Source organism: Clytia hemisphaerica, unplaced genomic scaffold (assembly GCF_902728285.1).
Source record: "Clytia hemisphaerica strain Z4C2 unplaced genomic scaffold, Clytia hemisphaerica genome assembly, whole genome shotgun sequence".
Taxonomy (NCBI): domain Eukaryota; kingdom Metazoa; phylum Cnidaria; class Hydrozoa; order Leptothecata; family Clytiidae; genus Clytia; species Clytia hemisphaerica.
Window position 1 is genome coordinate 275,568 of NW_027104364.1, and position 16,688 is coordinate 292,255.

General features: G+C 34.6%; 1 protein-coding gene across 1 annotated transcript; it reads right to left on the reverse strand.

Moving 5' to 3' along the window:
* Positions 1 to 8,321: 8,321 nt before the first annotated feature.
* On the reverse strand, positions 8,322 to 13,388 carry LOC136818382 (uncharacterized). The gene is made up of 7 exons (XM_067074719.1): positions 13,259 to 13,388; positions 12,605 to 12,906; positions 11,731 to 11,931; positions 11,301 to 11,506; positions 10,842 to 11,045; positions 9,872 to 10,315; positions 8,322 to 8,546 (listed from the first exon to the last, which is right to left on the reverse strand). The coding sequence occupies exons 2-7, from the start codon at positions 12,898 to 12,900 to the stop codon at positions 8,410 to 8,412; spliced, it is 1,488 nt and encodes a 495-aa protein (XP_066930820.1). The 5' UTR covers positions 12,901 to 12,906; positions 13,259 to 13,388; the 3' UTR covers positions 8,322 to 8,409.
* Between the last annotated feature and the right edge of the window lie 3,300 nt (positions 13,389 to 16,688).

Consider the following 16,688-nt stretch of genomic DNA (forward strand, 5'->3'; position numbering starts at 1 on the left):
ATAATAGCAATTATTTGATTGTGTTCGATTACATTTATATTTTTAATAATGTTTTTTGATTGGTTTGATTGCATGCAATTCACGTTTGAATTTGTTTGATCTATCCCGTCTGGACATGCAGACAATTTCTTCCACGTGAAAAAGATTCAGCTTCCTGCATCTCACTCATCTCCCACATTTCCAAAAAATTTCTGATTTCCTGAAAAACTATTCAGGTTTTGGAAAAACAGAACAACAAAACTTCCTGATTTTGGAAAATTGGGACGAAAATTTCCCAATTTCCCTGATTTCCCCAAAAAGAATTTCTAACTTGGAGCTCTAGTCGTGTGGATCAAAAGATTTTTTGCTAGACCTATATGCTCAAAGACAATCAAAAGTACTTAAAAAACCTATCTATTCTGGTTTAGTTAAAGCAGGCTATTCCGCCAGTCAATTCTCACAAACTGTGTTTTTTAACACGTATGTAAATGCTCAGAAATGCTCAGAATGCCTCGCGTCTTAGAATTTTTTTTCCAGTGGTGGTTGAAGATTCCAATGAAAATCCTTGTATTTTCGCAAAATTTGTCAGAAATTCCACTCTTTATTGCCATTTTTAATTCAATTGCCCTGGAAATTCATATATTTTCTTCTCTTGCCTTGGAAATTTGGAATTTTGGTGAAAACTTTTGCCCTAAGAAATTCTGTGTCGTCCGCCCCTCTGTTACAGACAAATTCTGGAATTGCCCCCCATATTGATTTGATGGTCCATCAAAAACCAGACGGTTGTAATCGATAAAATGGATCATCGATTGAAATCTATAGCTAATTAATATCGATCATTATGGATGAACTATCGATCAATATCGATTACCTCATAGTATCGATTCCATCAATTAACCATCAATTAATATCGATGAGATATCGATAATTTTGATTAAAAATCAATATGAACATCAATCGATAATATATATTGATTGGATCAATAGCAGTCGATAGCTAATTGAGGACAAAAAAATTGTGAATATTGATTAGCTATCGATAATCGATTTTAATCGATATCTAATTCATCGATTAATAACGATTAGCTATCGGTTTTATTGATTACGACGACCATCTGGGTCAAATCAACAACATCGGTCATCCATTACTCTCACATCAATCTGCGGACCTAGACGGGGGTTCGGTTATTATCAGAGGGTTAGGGTTGGAGCTCGAGAGTCACAATATAAGGCTGAAGGCCTTCTTAGGGGCATTTACCCTGAGATTTAACATAGTATCCCGTAGGGATCCGTGTAGGGGCACTGGTAGGGTTAGGAGCTTTCTTAATTGAGGTCAGTAAATTAATTAAATTAAATTAAATTAATTACAGGCTATAAATATTTGTGAATGACAGCTTTCTGTCGTGTCTCGCAGTTAGTGGAAGTACTTTGATTTGCGAAATGTCTTTAAAGTCACACAGAACAAAAGGAAATAGCAAAAAGAACAAAGGAATTACCCCTAGCTACCATTTAGCAACCATGGGGAATCACAATTTTACGGAAATGGGAACCCTCATATTGAATAAAGCATCTATAGATGCAAAAATGAAAAACAAAGAAACTTTCAATTTTTAATTGTCTTTTTAATCTGCCATGAAGCGTTATAAAATTGAATGACACGTTCTCCTACTAAGCCAGACCTGATCAATCGAACTTGTCAAACCATCCGAACAATCAAACTAATCGAACTCCATCAAATGATTAAAGTTCTATTGGGAGAGGCACGAACTTGTCGAACAAAATTGGTTAGTCGAACTGATCGAACCGCAACCCATTGATCGAACTTATCGAACACTCACAATTCAAAAAAAAATCTTAGTGTTTGATTAACTTTTTTAATCAAACTTTAATCGTTCGATGGAGTTCGATTAGTTCAATTGTTTGATTGGTTTGACAAGTTTGATTGATCGGGTATGGACTAAGAGGTTTAAAAAATGACGTAGAAACAAGAAACTGTGAAAATCTATTACAAAACCTACGTCAGAACCACGGGGAGTGCTGACTTTTAGTTATTTTAATAATGACTTGTTCTCACTTGTTTGGCGGTTTGTGTAAACCGCAGGTTACAGGTTACAGGTTACAGGTCACAGGTTACAGGTCAACAAAGTGCAGACCGGAAAAAAGATAATAAGATCATAACATATACATAACATAACATCAATACATAACGCATCAAATTACAAAAAAGTAACACATGTTATTTGGATATTATAAAATGACAATTGAATAGAATAACAACCTAGTGACACTTACTTACAAAAATAATGACAAAATCATAAAATATGATGCCTAACAAGACAAAAGCACGGAAAATATTTATCATGCAAAATGTGATGTTGATAGTGTGAATGGATATAAAACGGCACCAATCAGAAGCTTGTGAGGTCCCTAAGAGAGTGGTTTTAGAAGGATGAAACTAATTAATCATTCAATTGTTATTTTAATGACTTAATGACAATTTTTGACAAAAATATTGACAGAATCACAAATATCATTAATGTCTTACAAAAGAAAAACACCAAAAATATTTAGCATACCGAATGTGATGATAACAATATGGCTGGATATAAAATTACACCAATCAGAAGCTCGTGATTTCTCTGAGAAGGTAGTTTTAGAGCGACGTGTTTTGTTATATGTAACCATCATATAACATTACAAACATTACAATATGTAATATACCTGTTATACGTATAATATGGTTTCAAATATTTTCTGGTCTGTGTTATACACGGCGCAAACTGCGAAAGATCGATAAAAGCACATGGTTAAATTTTGATGTTTGAAATGGTTTTATAAGGATGAAATTGCTTGAGAATTATGTTTTTGTTAATTCTTTGTGTTTTCAAAACATTTTCCTCTGCAATGACATTGATTAGAGTCAACCTGTCATCACTGACCTGTAACCTGTAACCTGTGACCTGTAACCTGCGGTTTACACAAACCGCTTGTTTGGTTTCCATAATAAAAAGAAAGTCGTTATTGTGAACTTTGAACATGCTTTAAATTAAATGGAGGTGTTTCCACTAACTCCAGTTTGCAGAGTATGGCAGAAATCATCGAGAGCTTGTCTATTTTCAAGGGCAGGGGTCAAGTCTCAAGGGCAAAATCACTGGAAATTGGCCACTTTTTAACAGCTTTTTTGGGTGGGTATACAAAGTTTAGGGGCAGGATTTCAATGTTATAATTTTTCCTTGGGGGCAAAATACTCTGAAAACTGGCACTTTAACTGTCTTGTTGGCACAAGCGGTTTGTAAACCAATTTGGGTTTGTAAACCAAGGTTTTACTTGAATTTGGTGCCAGTGTGGAATCCATGCAAAAGCCACGCAGCTACGCCAAAGATATTTTGAGGATCAAGAAGGTTACACCCAATTGAGGACATTCTCACGCCGAATATATTCGGCGTACTACTGTGCATGAATTCCAGAACCAGACTGGTGGTTCGAGCCGGGGTCATACTCATAGACATGTTTCACCGGTACGGGCAAATTTTCTGAAGAAGAATTTCACTTGAGAAGATATGAAAGTAGAAAATAGGGGGGAAATAAGAGAGGATGCATCCTGGTGGATGATATCGTTTGCCAACCAACCTGATCAACACCCTCCTCAGCAGCCTGTGCCTGTCAAGGAGCTCAGTCAGTATAAACTCTAGCTGTCAAAATAACATAACTCTAAAGAAAACAAAACTGCCTGTCTGATTTCTGTGCCGCATGGTGTGATGTAGACTGAATAAGTTTAAAAAACTACCATTTACAATAAAAATTCCCAGATGTCCCAGAGATGTGTGCTGAGCTAAGCCATTTTATTTTCTGCGGGTAAATGACGTCACAATATTCTTTTCTTTGTCATAATCCAATCCATTTTACAAACACCGAAGACCGAAAAACACACAACCTTCTTTTTTCGAAATACGGGGCGGCTTTTTTTCAAGAAACTCAAATTGGGCGCGTATTTAGGGCGGATGAGCTTGTGGTGTTACTTTAATGGGATTAATTTTCGCGGGGATTAATTTTCGCGGATTTCGCGGATTTGGGTGTCATCCGCGAAAATAAGTCCCGTTGGAAATTTAAAAAAGGCCCATCCGCGAAATATTTCTGGACAAAACTCAAAATATGTCAAATAAATACTATTTGAATGGTTACTTGCATCAAAGAGGCGCAAGTAATGTGTATTTCAACAACCAATATGCATGATTTGACAGTAAAAGTCACAAAATCGAGAAAATAATGCCCCCCAATAGTGCCATCCGCGAAAATTAATCCCCGCGAAATCTTAAAATTTCGCGGATGGGCTCAACCGCGAAATTTAATCCCCGCGAAAATTTATCCCATTAAAGTAGTTGTGGCTGCTTACTTACATCATGGAGGTATAAAGAAACAGGAGAAGTATGCTATTGTAACTAAGCTCGCCCTACGATTAAAAAGTTACGATATATGCATGCTCATAATCTCAAACATCGTGCATTTTTAATAAGCTCTTTTATCCATAGGTGAAATCTTATTTATTGGCTCATTTAAGCGTTAGAAATTAGATAAGACGAGATTCATTGTTTCTGACAGGGTTCTGACATCAGTGTAAGAAAATATTTGGACTAAAAAAAGGCCTGTAAACTTGGCAATCCTTCGTCAAATAATAAGATTTTTCGATCAATGTTTTCTTTAAGTTAAGGTGAACTCTATTGCTTGATACTTTCCTCCAAAATTCTCCAGCGACTTAATGTCTACAAATTGAGTCTGAAATCGTGTGTGCTTATAAAAAACTTGTCATTTTCTAGCTTGAGAAACGAAATGGAACATAAACTTATTTCGTGGAGCTAAATTTTATTTTATTCTCGTATATTAAAAGGCTAAAATTTTCAATACTGATAATAAGAATGTTCAGAGCAAACTTGAGTTCTACAAAAAAGAGTTATTTCATCGGGCGAGCTTAGAATTTCATTTGATACATTTTATAAAAGAAATCAAAAGACCAATTACCGACACATTCAACTCCTGTTCACAGACAAGTGCGCAAATGCGTACGATAAACGGTGGGAATACCAAACAGTGCAGCGCTTACCCTGAGTATCAGGAGTATCAGAGGTTGAGTTTTCAAAGAATATAATCAACCTCTGAAGACCAATAATAGAAATTTTATCGCGCATGTGTCAATCTAATCACTGTAGAAATAATCAAAGATGAAGAGCCAATATTATCATATTAATGTCTAGCAGACTGTATCAGTATGCAGTTTAATATTTACAAATTCCCCAGAAACCTCCAAGTGTAATTGAAATGAGTTTTTTTTCAAAAGAAATCTTCTACATGATTCCCAAATGTATAACAGTAATTACTAAACTATTAATTATGGTAATGTTAGTTCAATGGAATCGAAATAGTAGGCAGATCTTTATGTTATGATTCTTTATCACTGATTCTTTCTAAAAAGCCTTGATGACATTTTTTAAGTTGTGTTTTCAACGACGGGAATAAAGATATCAACTTTGAACTTCATCCAAGATCTTGGATGGTCGTCATGATTACTTTTCTCTGCGTTGATTGCGCGCTGAATAGAATCTCGATTGGTCGGCACAGGTCAATATATAATTTTGGCTTGTGCTTTTCACGGTATGCAGCGCTTCGTTGCGGTGTATCGATCATTATTGGTTTATCTGGCTGGCACCATAGATTTATAATTATAAAGCCATCGCAGGCAAAAAAAATGGGCTGAATATCGGAAAAAATATTGTTGGTATTGTTTTCGAAAACCCGCGAAGATTCTGATTGGTCAAGTGCTGAAATTCTATTGTAATCTCACGTGACCTAGGTAGGTAGGATTTTCATTATCGGATATTGTGGACGCGCAGAAAAGGCTATTGAGCCCACTGGGGATGCGGCTCATTACAAAGGTTCAAAGGCTGACTATCATTTCTTTCTGAACCGAAAAACTTCTTTCTTGGTTAGCGGGGTTTAAATTTGACTTCATAAAAGTGACGCTTTTTCATGGTTTAATGATTAATCTTTAAAAATCTTTATAAAATACCTCGAAATTTTTCACCCGAAACGCGAACTCTTGGCTACATCTCTGGTCATCTAGAAATCGATCAGCAGCTTGTGCAAATCTGAGCAACGCGTAGTCTCAAAGCCGTCAAGCTTTCTTGTTGAAGAGTATACGTTTCGCCATGAACTTATAAACGACTGGACATCCATCTCCTTTGTCTTTTTGAAGATAACACAGCTATCTTCGTTGCCGCCTCGTTAAAAGCATAAAATGAAACAATAGATTTTGATGATATACCACTTGGGAATACCCTGCTAACAACGTCAAAACTTCGACAAAAGTCTCTGTTGTTCTACTCTTCTCAAGTCTTTTATCTATATCATAACAAAGATAACAGAGGCAAAATCATCGTCGGCTTGTCAAAACTCCGACTAATATTCTTATTACTCAGGCTCTCAACTTTGGCAAGCTATTTTTCTCAAGTCATAAAAAAAGTTATTGGAGTGACAAAAGGAATTCAAAAGTATACACGCAGTTGAAATTCTGCATTTCAGAGTTGAAAATGTTGATAAAATATATTACAAACTTGTAAAAAAAATCGAAAATAATTTTTTTGTGCATTAGGAGTAATGTTCAAGCTCTATCAATCTTTTTACCTAAATAATTCAAAGAAATAAAATTATGACGGAATATTGTCGGATTTTTCATACCAATTTTGAAATACAGGCGGCAACGAAGCTCGCTTCAAAGAGACAATAAAAGATAGATGTCCAGTCGTTTATATGTTCATGGTTTCGCCAATGTCCAGAATTTCGTCCAATCGTCGCTACATTATATCAACCAGTATTAATTCTCGATCATTATATATTATAGATTCTCTATTTCTCCTTCTAAAGTTTGCGTAGCAGTCTCCCAAGTTCTATAAGTCAAATTATTCGACATAGAATAAAATATGCTGACTTTCCCAATTTCGATCGATGAAAAGATAACATTTTTTAACATCTACTCGATAAAGTTATAGCTCTATAATATTATCAAATAGCATATACCACATAAAGGCACCACAACCACCTATAATGTCAAAAGATAATAGCATAAGTTAGCAAAAAATAAACTGTATAAATTGCATAATAATACACGTTTTTTTCATAAGAACATCCAAAATCAAGCTTTGGATGTTCTTAATTTTTTGAGTTTTAATTAAAGCCTAAAAAATTTTTTAAAACGCCATTTTTTGAGTATTTTTGTCCATTTCCCTAAGAAATTGGCTATTCATTATCGAGTCCACGAAGCCTTAAAATGTACTTAGCTTGCTCTTTTAAAATTTTGGCCAGCGAAGGCTTATGTTCTTATATAGTTTGATCTTACAAAAAAATGTGTATATTTCAAGCTTTCAAACTCAATTCCCGATAATCCGAACTAAAATCATAGTCGAAATATATTGAGATTTTAGTGTATTTCAGAATTTAAAGTTCGGTGAGAAATGCTATATTAGCACTTCCACTTTCTTTCATTAAATATTTTGATTTTGGAAGGGTTTGGTGGCTTCTATGCTATATTCCAAGCCTTGTTGAAGCAAATTTAAGCTTTTAAATCCTGAGATCCTAAGGTCCTAAGTCTTTAAGTCTCATGTTAAAACTGAGAGTTAAAACTCTACTTTCCGACTGTAGTTTTACGCGCTTAAAAATCATTTGTGCTGTTAAGAATTTCTCAGGGAAATCCCCTTTGTCTCAAATATTTTGTCCGTGATTGTAGCCCGTCTGCTATGATTTGGAACCGTGAATGTCTTCAAGTAAAAACATTTTTTTCAAATGGATTATCATGAGAATGGTTCGAGGTATTTTGTATATAGATTACTTCAATGGTTCTGAGAAAAACCTCCAAATCTTTTTGTGTAACTATTTTCTAAACTCAAGATATAAAGTTGCGTAGGTTTTTTCAAGAAAACAATATAATTTTAATGTAAAAATCATTGAAATTTTCTACTCTATAAATTCGCTTCTTTTACTAAGCCCTAGCTGAGGTTCTATGAAGTGTAGTGTTGCAAAGCATGGATTTCAGGGAATAAATATTTTTTTGTTTTATGTTGTTTATTTGGGAATATAATGTACAAGTTGAAAATTCTAAAATAGATAAAAAATATTGCTTTTCAAAAATTGAAAATCATCCTGAATATTTTCAATGATTTATATGAATGACAAAGTACAGATACCGAGTCAGAAACAAGCAGCATTTCTAACACTGGTGGATTTAAGACAGTAGAGCAAGAACGTCGGAAACATGCGAAGGAGTGCAACGCTCGTTAAAAAACAATGAAATTGCAATTACAAATCTCTTCATCTGATAAGTTCGACAGGGTCTAAAACCGCCTATGTCTAAATATTTCTCCGGTAAAATAAACATGCAATAATATTACAGTAAAGAAACTTTCTCGTTTTGTTGTTCATCTCTCACGAGTTCTTGATAGCTTGGTGGTGCATAATCTGGTAGTGGAGATGAATATCCATCACCAAGAATTGGCGCAGAGGGTACTGAGCTAGATGGATAATCTAAAATAAGATAAGATGGCTGTATTTTACAATATTTGCATCATAGAATGAATGAATCAGAGAGATAAGAAATATGGAGCAGTATTACGGTCATATAAGCTGTCATGAAAACACACTTCGTAAGCAAAAACGTCACGAAAAGAAATGCTAATTTTTAAGATAATTATCGTTAGATCTCTGTTAGATCGTTTAATTAATTATGAATTAATTAATTTGGATAAAAAAGCTTGGTATGCTTCCACATCTTATTGTACATTTTCTACTGAATAATTGTTTATTTGGTATTCCATTGATTTTAAAGCCCTGAAAGGCTAGAGAGGACCTTCAACCTTTTTCAAGCAAGAAAAAGAAAAGCCTTAAGACTTACGCCGCTTTTAGAATAACAGATTGAATCTAGTGCTTTTTTTGTTTTCATGCAGCATGATTTCCGAAATCTGTCAATAGATTTTACTTTCAATCCATTTGTGTAAAATGCAGATTACGATTTTTTGATGGGAAACAAGTGGTTTTATTTTCCATCCAACTCTAAAGTCTATTCACGATAAGTGTGCACTCTTTTTTCATTTATCTATAACTTTTGAAGGAATTCTTCAATCTTTATAAATTTGGTATCATTGGAAAGATATTAGTGAGTGGAACAATTTGGGATGAAAAAATCGATAAAAATATTCTAAAAATGAAGATGAAAATGAAGAAGAAAAAAATGAAAATCTTGTAGAAAAGTGCTATATCTATCATTTTCACTGAAGTGAATTCTTGATTATCGAGCGTCATCACTGTGAAAAAATTTCTCAAAAATAATCATTCAGTCAAAAGATATCAAACAAAGTTATACGCTGATTGACGTCTAAAAACGCTGTTTTCTCCTGTTTTCTGCTGTTTTTTGGGGTCAATCACTTATCAACTTTGTATCATAACTTTATCTTGAATAAATATTTTAGTGAAATTTTTTCACAGTGATGACCTCCTAAGATCAAAGAATCTCTCCAATGAAAATGAAAGTTGTAACACTTCTCTACAAGATCTTCATTTTTTTCTTCTTCATTTTCATCTTCATTTTTATAATCTTTTTAAAGTTTTTTTTATTTCAAATTGTTCCACTCACTAATATCTTTCCAATGATACCAAATTTATAAAGATTGAAGAATTCCTTCAAAAGTTATAGGTAAATGAAAAAAGAGTGCACACTTATCGTGAATAGACTTTAGTCCATTTGGAGCTTTAAACTCGATGAGAATAACGTTACTTTTCGCTAAGAGAATGCCTAATTTTTTGCTATGGTTATAATCAAGAAAAATATCAAACGAATCAGAAAAATGACTTACCATTTGGTGCAAACGGCAACTGAGATTGTATTTCCAAATTATCTTCTTGGTTTGTTTGCAAAGAAGCTTGTGAGCGAGCTCCTTGCTTGTTATGAGATTGATCGAAAGATTGATACCCTTTATTTCGTTGTTCTTTAGGTGATGATAGATTGATAGAGAAATTACAATTGCATACTTTCTTGGCTCCTGCTCCTGTAAGAAGCGCAAAAACAACTGTTCCGATAAGGGCTAATACCACATATGCAATGATTTTCCATGGAATTTTATCCCAGATGGAATTATCAGTAGTGTTCTTGTTTTCACTTGATATTGTAGCTGTTACCATAAAGCTTGTTGGAGATGCTACTGTGAAAGGTGGTTTTGTTACTGGAGATTTAATTAGTGACTTTGTTGTTTCACTCTTTGTGTGAATCGGAACATCAGTATGTGTTTGTGCTGTAAGCCCTATGAAAAGAAGGGTTGTAGAAGTACAAAATACATTTAATTATCCATAACACAAACTCTCTGAGAGTCGAGAATACTCTCACTAAAAATGTCTTGCCGTATTTTAAATGGTTAACACTTAGATTGAGATATGTTCGCGGGGGCAGTGACCTTGACGGCCAACATGTTGCTGGAGTTTGAAACGTGGGCCCTTTCAGTTATCTTCAAAATGTAAACTAAGTTTGGTCTCATTCTCGTTTGAAATTCAATGTAAAAAAATTGCACTCTTAAACCATGAAAGCTTAAACCATCCCCACTGGGTTTTTTAAGCTTGGAACAATAGAACTTGTATCATTGGGATTTCAAAATAAATGTTTGTCCCCGCTGTGGGAAAAGGTTCCGCTTGGGCTATGAGACAGGGGTGTAAAAAGGGACCCTGACCAGCCAAACGTTTGCCCCATACCCAATTTGCCTAAGTGTCTCCTGGGATATGTTCTTCTTAGTAACCCTTTTTCACTACCAATAGCGTAAAAGTAGTGTAAAATACCTTTTCTCGGGTCATAAATGACATAACCAAACGCGAAACCTCCATTGTTTCTGACATAGTTTGACCATGAGGTTGTATCACTGGAATCAATCGTTATGGTCGCATTCACTAAGTGACTTTCAGTATTTTCAGTAAAGGGTGGGTAACTTCCTTTGTATATTCTTTTAAATGGTGTTAATCTGTTTGACAGTGATGAAAGCTTCCCTAGATGACGAAACAATAAAACAAAACAAATTTTTCAAACAGAAATGAAAGGCTATTTAACCGGAAATATGTGTACATGGACTAATGGATAGTGGTTCCTTTTCCAGGCAATCTTTACTTTTCAAGCCCATTATTTACGCCCGTTCCATTCTTCAAATGAGATAAAATTCTTATAATCCGTCTCCACAGGTTAAATCTTTATTAATCAAAAACTCGCTTCCACTACTTGCTGTTGAATTAACAAATAAAATTCACCTTGCAGTTCTACTTCATCTTCTCGTTTCAAATAATCGATATTGGTCAACGTAATATCGAAGAAATTGATTTGTATCATTTGCTCCCTGTTTGAAGATTGTATGAACCATTCACATTTATCGTTAACGAAACTCTTCTTTTCGTATTTGTTTGGCCAACCAGGACTTGCTATGATTCCTGATGACGCTCTCAAGATTTCTGCATCTCTAAAAAATAAAATGATTCTCGTTTAAAGTTTTACATATCTTGACAGCAAACGAAATTGAAAATAGAAACGGGATTGAAAGATATTCAGACTCTTGGATTGAGATGAAAAACATTGTCTCAGTATACAATGCTTAGATAGGAAAATTACCATGAATTGTTGAAAATAGTGAGTAATGTCCATTGTTCCAAGCAGTTGGGTTGGACTAACAAGAATGTAACTTACGGTTGGCACGCTTTGATAAAGGGCGAAAAGCTTTCTGAGTATGACTCGTAAATAGCTTTGAAGCCAGTTCCTCTTTTTCTTCCTGGGTAAGGTGAAGAATGATATTTAATTCTCATACATCTCTCCTTAGAATAAATTTCATGTGGTAAGGTAGCCATGTTAGAAGAACAAAATCGAGCCACCAGGTAACGATCGTCGCAGCTGAGAGAACAAATAAATTCGACGTTAGAGATTTTATAGAACATCATATAAGCCAAAGAAAGCTGCTGATGAAGAATGTATAAGGGGGCAGGATCTTTGAGTGAAGTAGAGGAATCTTCGGGGAGGCTGCTTTTCTAAAAGGGTCAAGAGTAGCTATAACCTACATTGGTATTTTAAATTATGATGGGTCAACAAGTTTTTAAACACCCCCCCCCCCCCCGGTGATACGCTCTTGAAATAGCATGTGTATCTATAGAACAGCCCGTCTCTGTGACCCACTGAGATCCGCCCCACTGGTCACCCCAGTGAAAAAATAGCTCAAAAAGGCCCATTCTTTCGCCCCATTGGGGAAAATGGTCACCCCAGTGGAAAATGGGAGTTTCTTTCTCACCCCCAGTGGTGAAATTAAAAATTTAAAGGAGCCACTCCACTGAAAATATGATGAAAGAACAATAGAATTTTATGACCCCATTGAAAAAACTTAGTGGTTCGACCCACCCCAGCGGATTTGAAAGTTTTTAATTTCATCGCACCGAGCTTTTGATGAGACAGAGACAGGGGTGTGGATTCTTTAGGGGTGAATACTTTAAATGGAGAGAATTTTCCGCTGGATTGCGAATCACCATGGGAGAATCTTCACACTCGATATACAACTAAAGCGTGTATGATTTACCCTGTGTATATTTCGACATGTTCTGCTTCATCACAACTAGGAATGGTACCGACTATATCAAAGCGTTGCCATGACAATTTGATCCAACGAGATTTCATTGCCAGTTTGATATCATATACACAATCAACAGTCTCTTTTGAGTCTCTTGGAATGTTTGGAGATTCAAAGTCATCTTCATTTTCAGTAAACAGTGTGTCTTTGCATGAAATTTCGCCATTTGTTTTTTGTAGTAAAAAACTCATCATTGCCAGGCTAATTAAAATCTTGATGCTCATAGACCCTTTTGTATGTGCCATGATGGGCTGAAATCAAGTGAACTTATATTACAATGTCGTTGCACGGTGTCGGAGGGTTGTGGGGGTAACTGCCTTCGTCGGCCAATTCTTCTATGAAGAAGATGGCTTCTCAGATCACTAATTTGATGTCCCCTATTTCTTTTAACATTAAACATTGTGTTGCCACAAAGAGGAGAAACTCTTCAAAAACTTTTATAATCCTTTCGCTTGCCTATTTTTCTATTGGAATACAAAGGCTTCAAGATTTCTAATTTTTATTGAGTTTTGGTCAGACTTAGAATAACTAGCACGCCACTCTATTTATACAAAGATTTCGTTTTCTTTCATTTAAACGAGTCATGAAAAAAAAATTACTTACCCTTCTATCTTAGGGCAGCTGCAAACTTTCACATTCACTTAATATTTTCATACAAAACTTTAACAAACCATTGCTTAAAACTTTCTGTCTTATTTTCTAGTGACATGGACATCACTCTATCATCAACAACAACAACATTGGTATGGATGAGGAAAATAAACATTTGATCACGTGACTGAAAGATGATACTATCACAAACAAACAAGCAAAATATCATTTTTCAAAGTAAAATCAGACTGTAACATTGATTTGTGATTTTCCTGGGGATTAAACAACCAACTCAAAAATTTATTAGGATGTCCAATAATGGACTCCCGATTGAAATGAAGTGAATGACAAATCCTGAGAAAAGTTACTTTTTCTGATTTGAGTATGTATTATAAAATCTCAAGACGATTTGAAAGTTCTTGTTAATGTTTTCTGTAAAGGCAAAGACAGTACAATAATTCAAAATTAACTAGACATTTTAACTCCATACATTTTAACTCCAAACGTGTATAAGTTTGGATAAGAATTATACTGTGATGTCTCCTGTGGTTACTTCATTTACTTCCTCGGAGAAAAAAACAAAAATTTTGATTTTCCAAATATATATTTAGAAATTTATTCAATCCATGATTAAAATGACTTATATTTCTTTAAATAAAAGATTCTCAATGTCAATTAAAATGGTGCATTGATTTGGAACGGCCTTGCAGGTAAACCACTGCTGTAAACAGAACAATGCAATAATGTACATAGCTGGTTGTACTAGATATATCTAACACTGCTAAAGAGATTAGCATCCAAGCTAATGAGCAATGAAATTATGTTGTGTGGCGTCACTTGTGCACTTTCCACTGGAAACCAGACAGATTCGTTAGTTTGTTCGTAAAAGTATTCAACTGAAAAATGATGAGTACATTTGAGTCTCCATAACTGGAACACACACGGGGAACGCAAATCTGTTCAAGTTAAGGGCTCTGACCATAGTGAATTTTTCATAATTGCCGTGTTTAAAATGTGTTTTCTGACTGATGTAACCAACAAAACTATGGCATGTTCTACATTTTCTGTTAGACAAACTATTCCTGAATCTGAAAATTCAAAAATTGCATTGAAAAAATTTGATGAAGAAGAAAATGAAGACTTTTGCGAGGAAGAGTATTTCAACTTTGAAGAGCTTAGTTTCGATGAAGAAAAAACATTTTGAAAAGATTTTCGCAGTAGATGGTGTATCTTTTACCGAACAATAAAAATTTCTGCGGAAAATTTTTGTAAATGCTTCTTTGTCTCGAAATCTTCAAAATAGTGGTTTTTCATCAATTTTTCATCTGGATTTTGCTTAAAAAAACAGTCATAACTTTTGACACATCTTTTTAGAAAAATTTTCCGCAAAATTCAAAATAGTTCAATTCTTTGCAGACAGTTTGAAAAAAGTTCGAAAGAAAGGTTAATTACCCATTAAAACTTACCACTTTTTATAAAAGAAGGTGATGCAACATATTATTAACGTTTTTTTAAAGTTCATAACGTCATTATTGCAAATAAGTTCTTAATTACTCTTAAGGGGTTTGATTAAAAAGCAATTTATAAAGGCAATTCTTTGTTAAAAGTGTTAAAGAATCTAAAACATAACTTTTATGTTCAGATACTAAAATCAATTTTCTGACTATGGGTGGTTTTTCACTGAGACTGTCTGGCGAAAATCGATTAGCTGAAACAAAGAAAATTGATAGGAAAGCATTACTGACTCCCAAAACAGTTGTCAAAGCGTTTAAAACCCTTTGAATAATTACAGCCTTCTAATGAACATTTTCTGTGACAAGATTCCTCGTCTTTTGTATCAAATCAATACAGATGAAAGTTTGCTCTTCAACTCTATCGGGAAAGAAAACACTTTTCCCATATGACCAATTTTTTACAAAAGAAACCCACTGCACATTCTGCTACTTTTATGGCAACCAATTTATTTATGCTGCCTTTTTCGCTTAATTGGTCATTAAGCCAAGAGAGGTCTACCCCTCTCTTGGAGAACAAAAGGTTTAATGACCAATTTTCGACGTTAAATCTGGAATGCTGATATGAAGCGATCAAAATCTGATGTTAAGCACGAATCTTCATTGTATATTTTTTACAACCCTAGAAATTTATGAAAAGGACCGTTGATGAGAACCACTTATCTATCTAGCGTAGTGAAAAAGCACCCTATGGTCAGAGCCCTTAAGGCGATGTGAATGATGATGTTAATGCAATGAAGATGAAGTGAGGCTATGGTCTATGCTGTAATCTACATAAGAAGTATTTATTTTTTATGTATAGGCGTGTAATGTTCTAGGTCCATTTCCAGAAAAGGAAATCAGGATCTCTTAGCTCGACGAAATACAATATGTAATATCGGAAAGTGCATGAATTAGACCTGATTAGACTTGGTTTAGTCTCTTTGCTGAGAGGCGATGTGCACTGAAAATGACATTCCATTTGAGAGAAACTGTTGACAATTTCACAATTGACTTTCTCAGTAATATTTGTCCTGCCCGATACGTTGGCTGGAAAGAATTATAGCCGGATATTCCAACCCCATATTTTCTAAGATTCTTATTTGAAGTACGCTGGGTTTCATTTTTCTTCCTCAAATTAAGAACCACAACCAAAATATTCTGTTATTTCATACATCCCTGCCTCAGTGCTCAAGGACTTATAACTTTGAGCACCCGTCAAAAGCCAGTTTGGATGGTTTTCAAGGGAAGGTTTTCTGATCTCATTTGATTTGAGGATAACAATGTAATGTAATATACCTTAAGTGGATTAATTTTGGCGGGGATTAAATTTGGCGAATTTGGCGAATTTTGACAAAATTCGCCAAATTAAATCCTCGCCAAAATTTCTAAAATAGGCCATTCGCCACACCTTTTAAGTATTATTTTATAGTAATTTTCATCCATTTAAGTGTTTCCAAACTCCCAATTCGCCAAATTAAATCCCCGCCAAATTTTATAAAATTGATCAATCGCCAAATTAAATCCTCGCCAAAAATCGAATTTTGGCCAATCGCCAAATTAAATCCACGCCAAAATTAATCAACTTAAAGTAATGATGACATTACAGGGATATTATTTAAGTATGACATGTGATGATTTGTTTACCAAAGTTTCAAATGAAGTGGTCCCCACAGGTCTGTGGCACGAGGTGTTCTTAAAAATCTACAAAATGAATTCAAAAGATAGCAACAAACATTACCAAGTGATATGCAACTGCGAGAGCTCCTTCAACCAAACGTCTCGCAACTTCAAATTTAAATCCTTATTGATGCCATCTGGCAAATCTAATGACATTGCCATGAAAATGTTTACATATTTTTCAACTGACCAGCGTTTACTGATTACGAAGCTCGGGCAAATCTCTTGCTATTATTTTGACGAAAGAAACATCCATCTTTAAGCCGATTGTG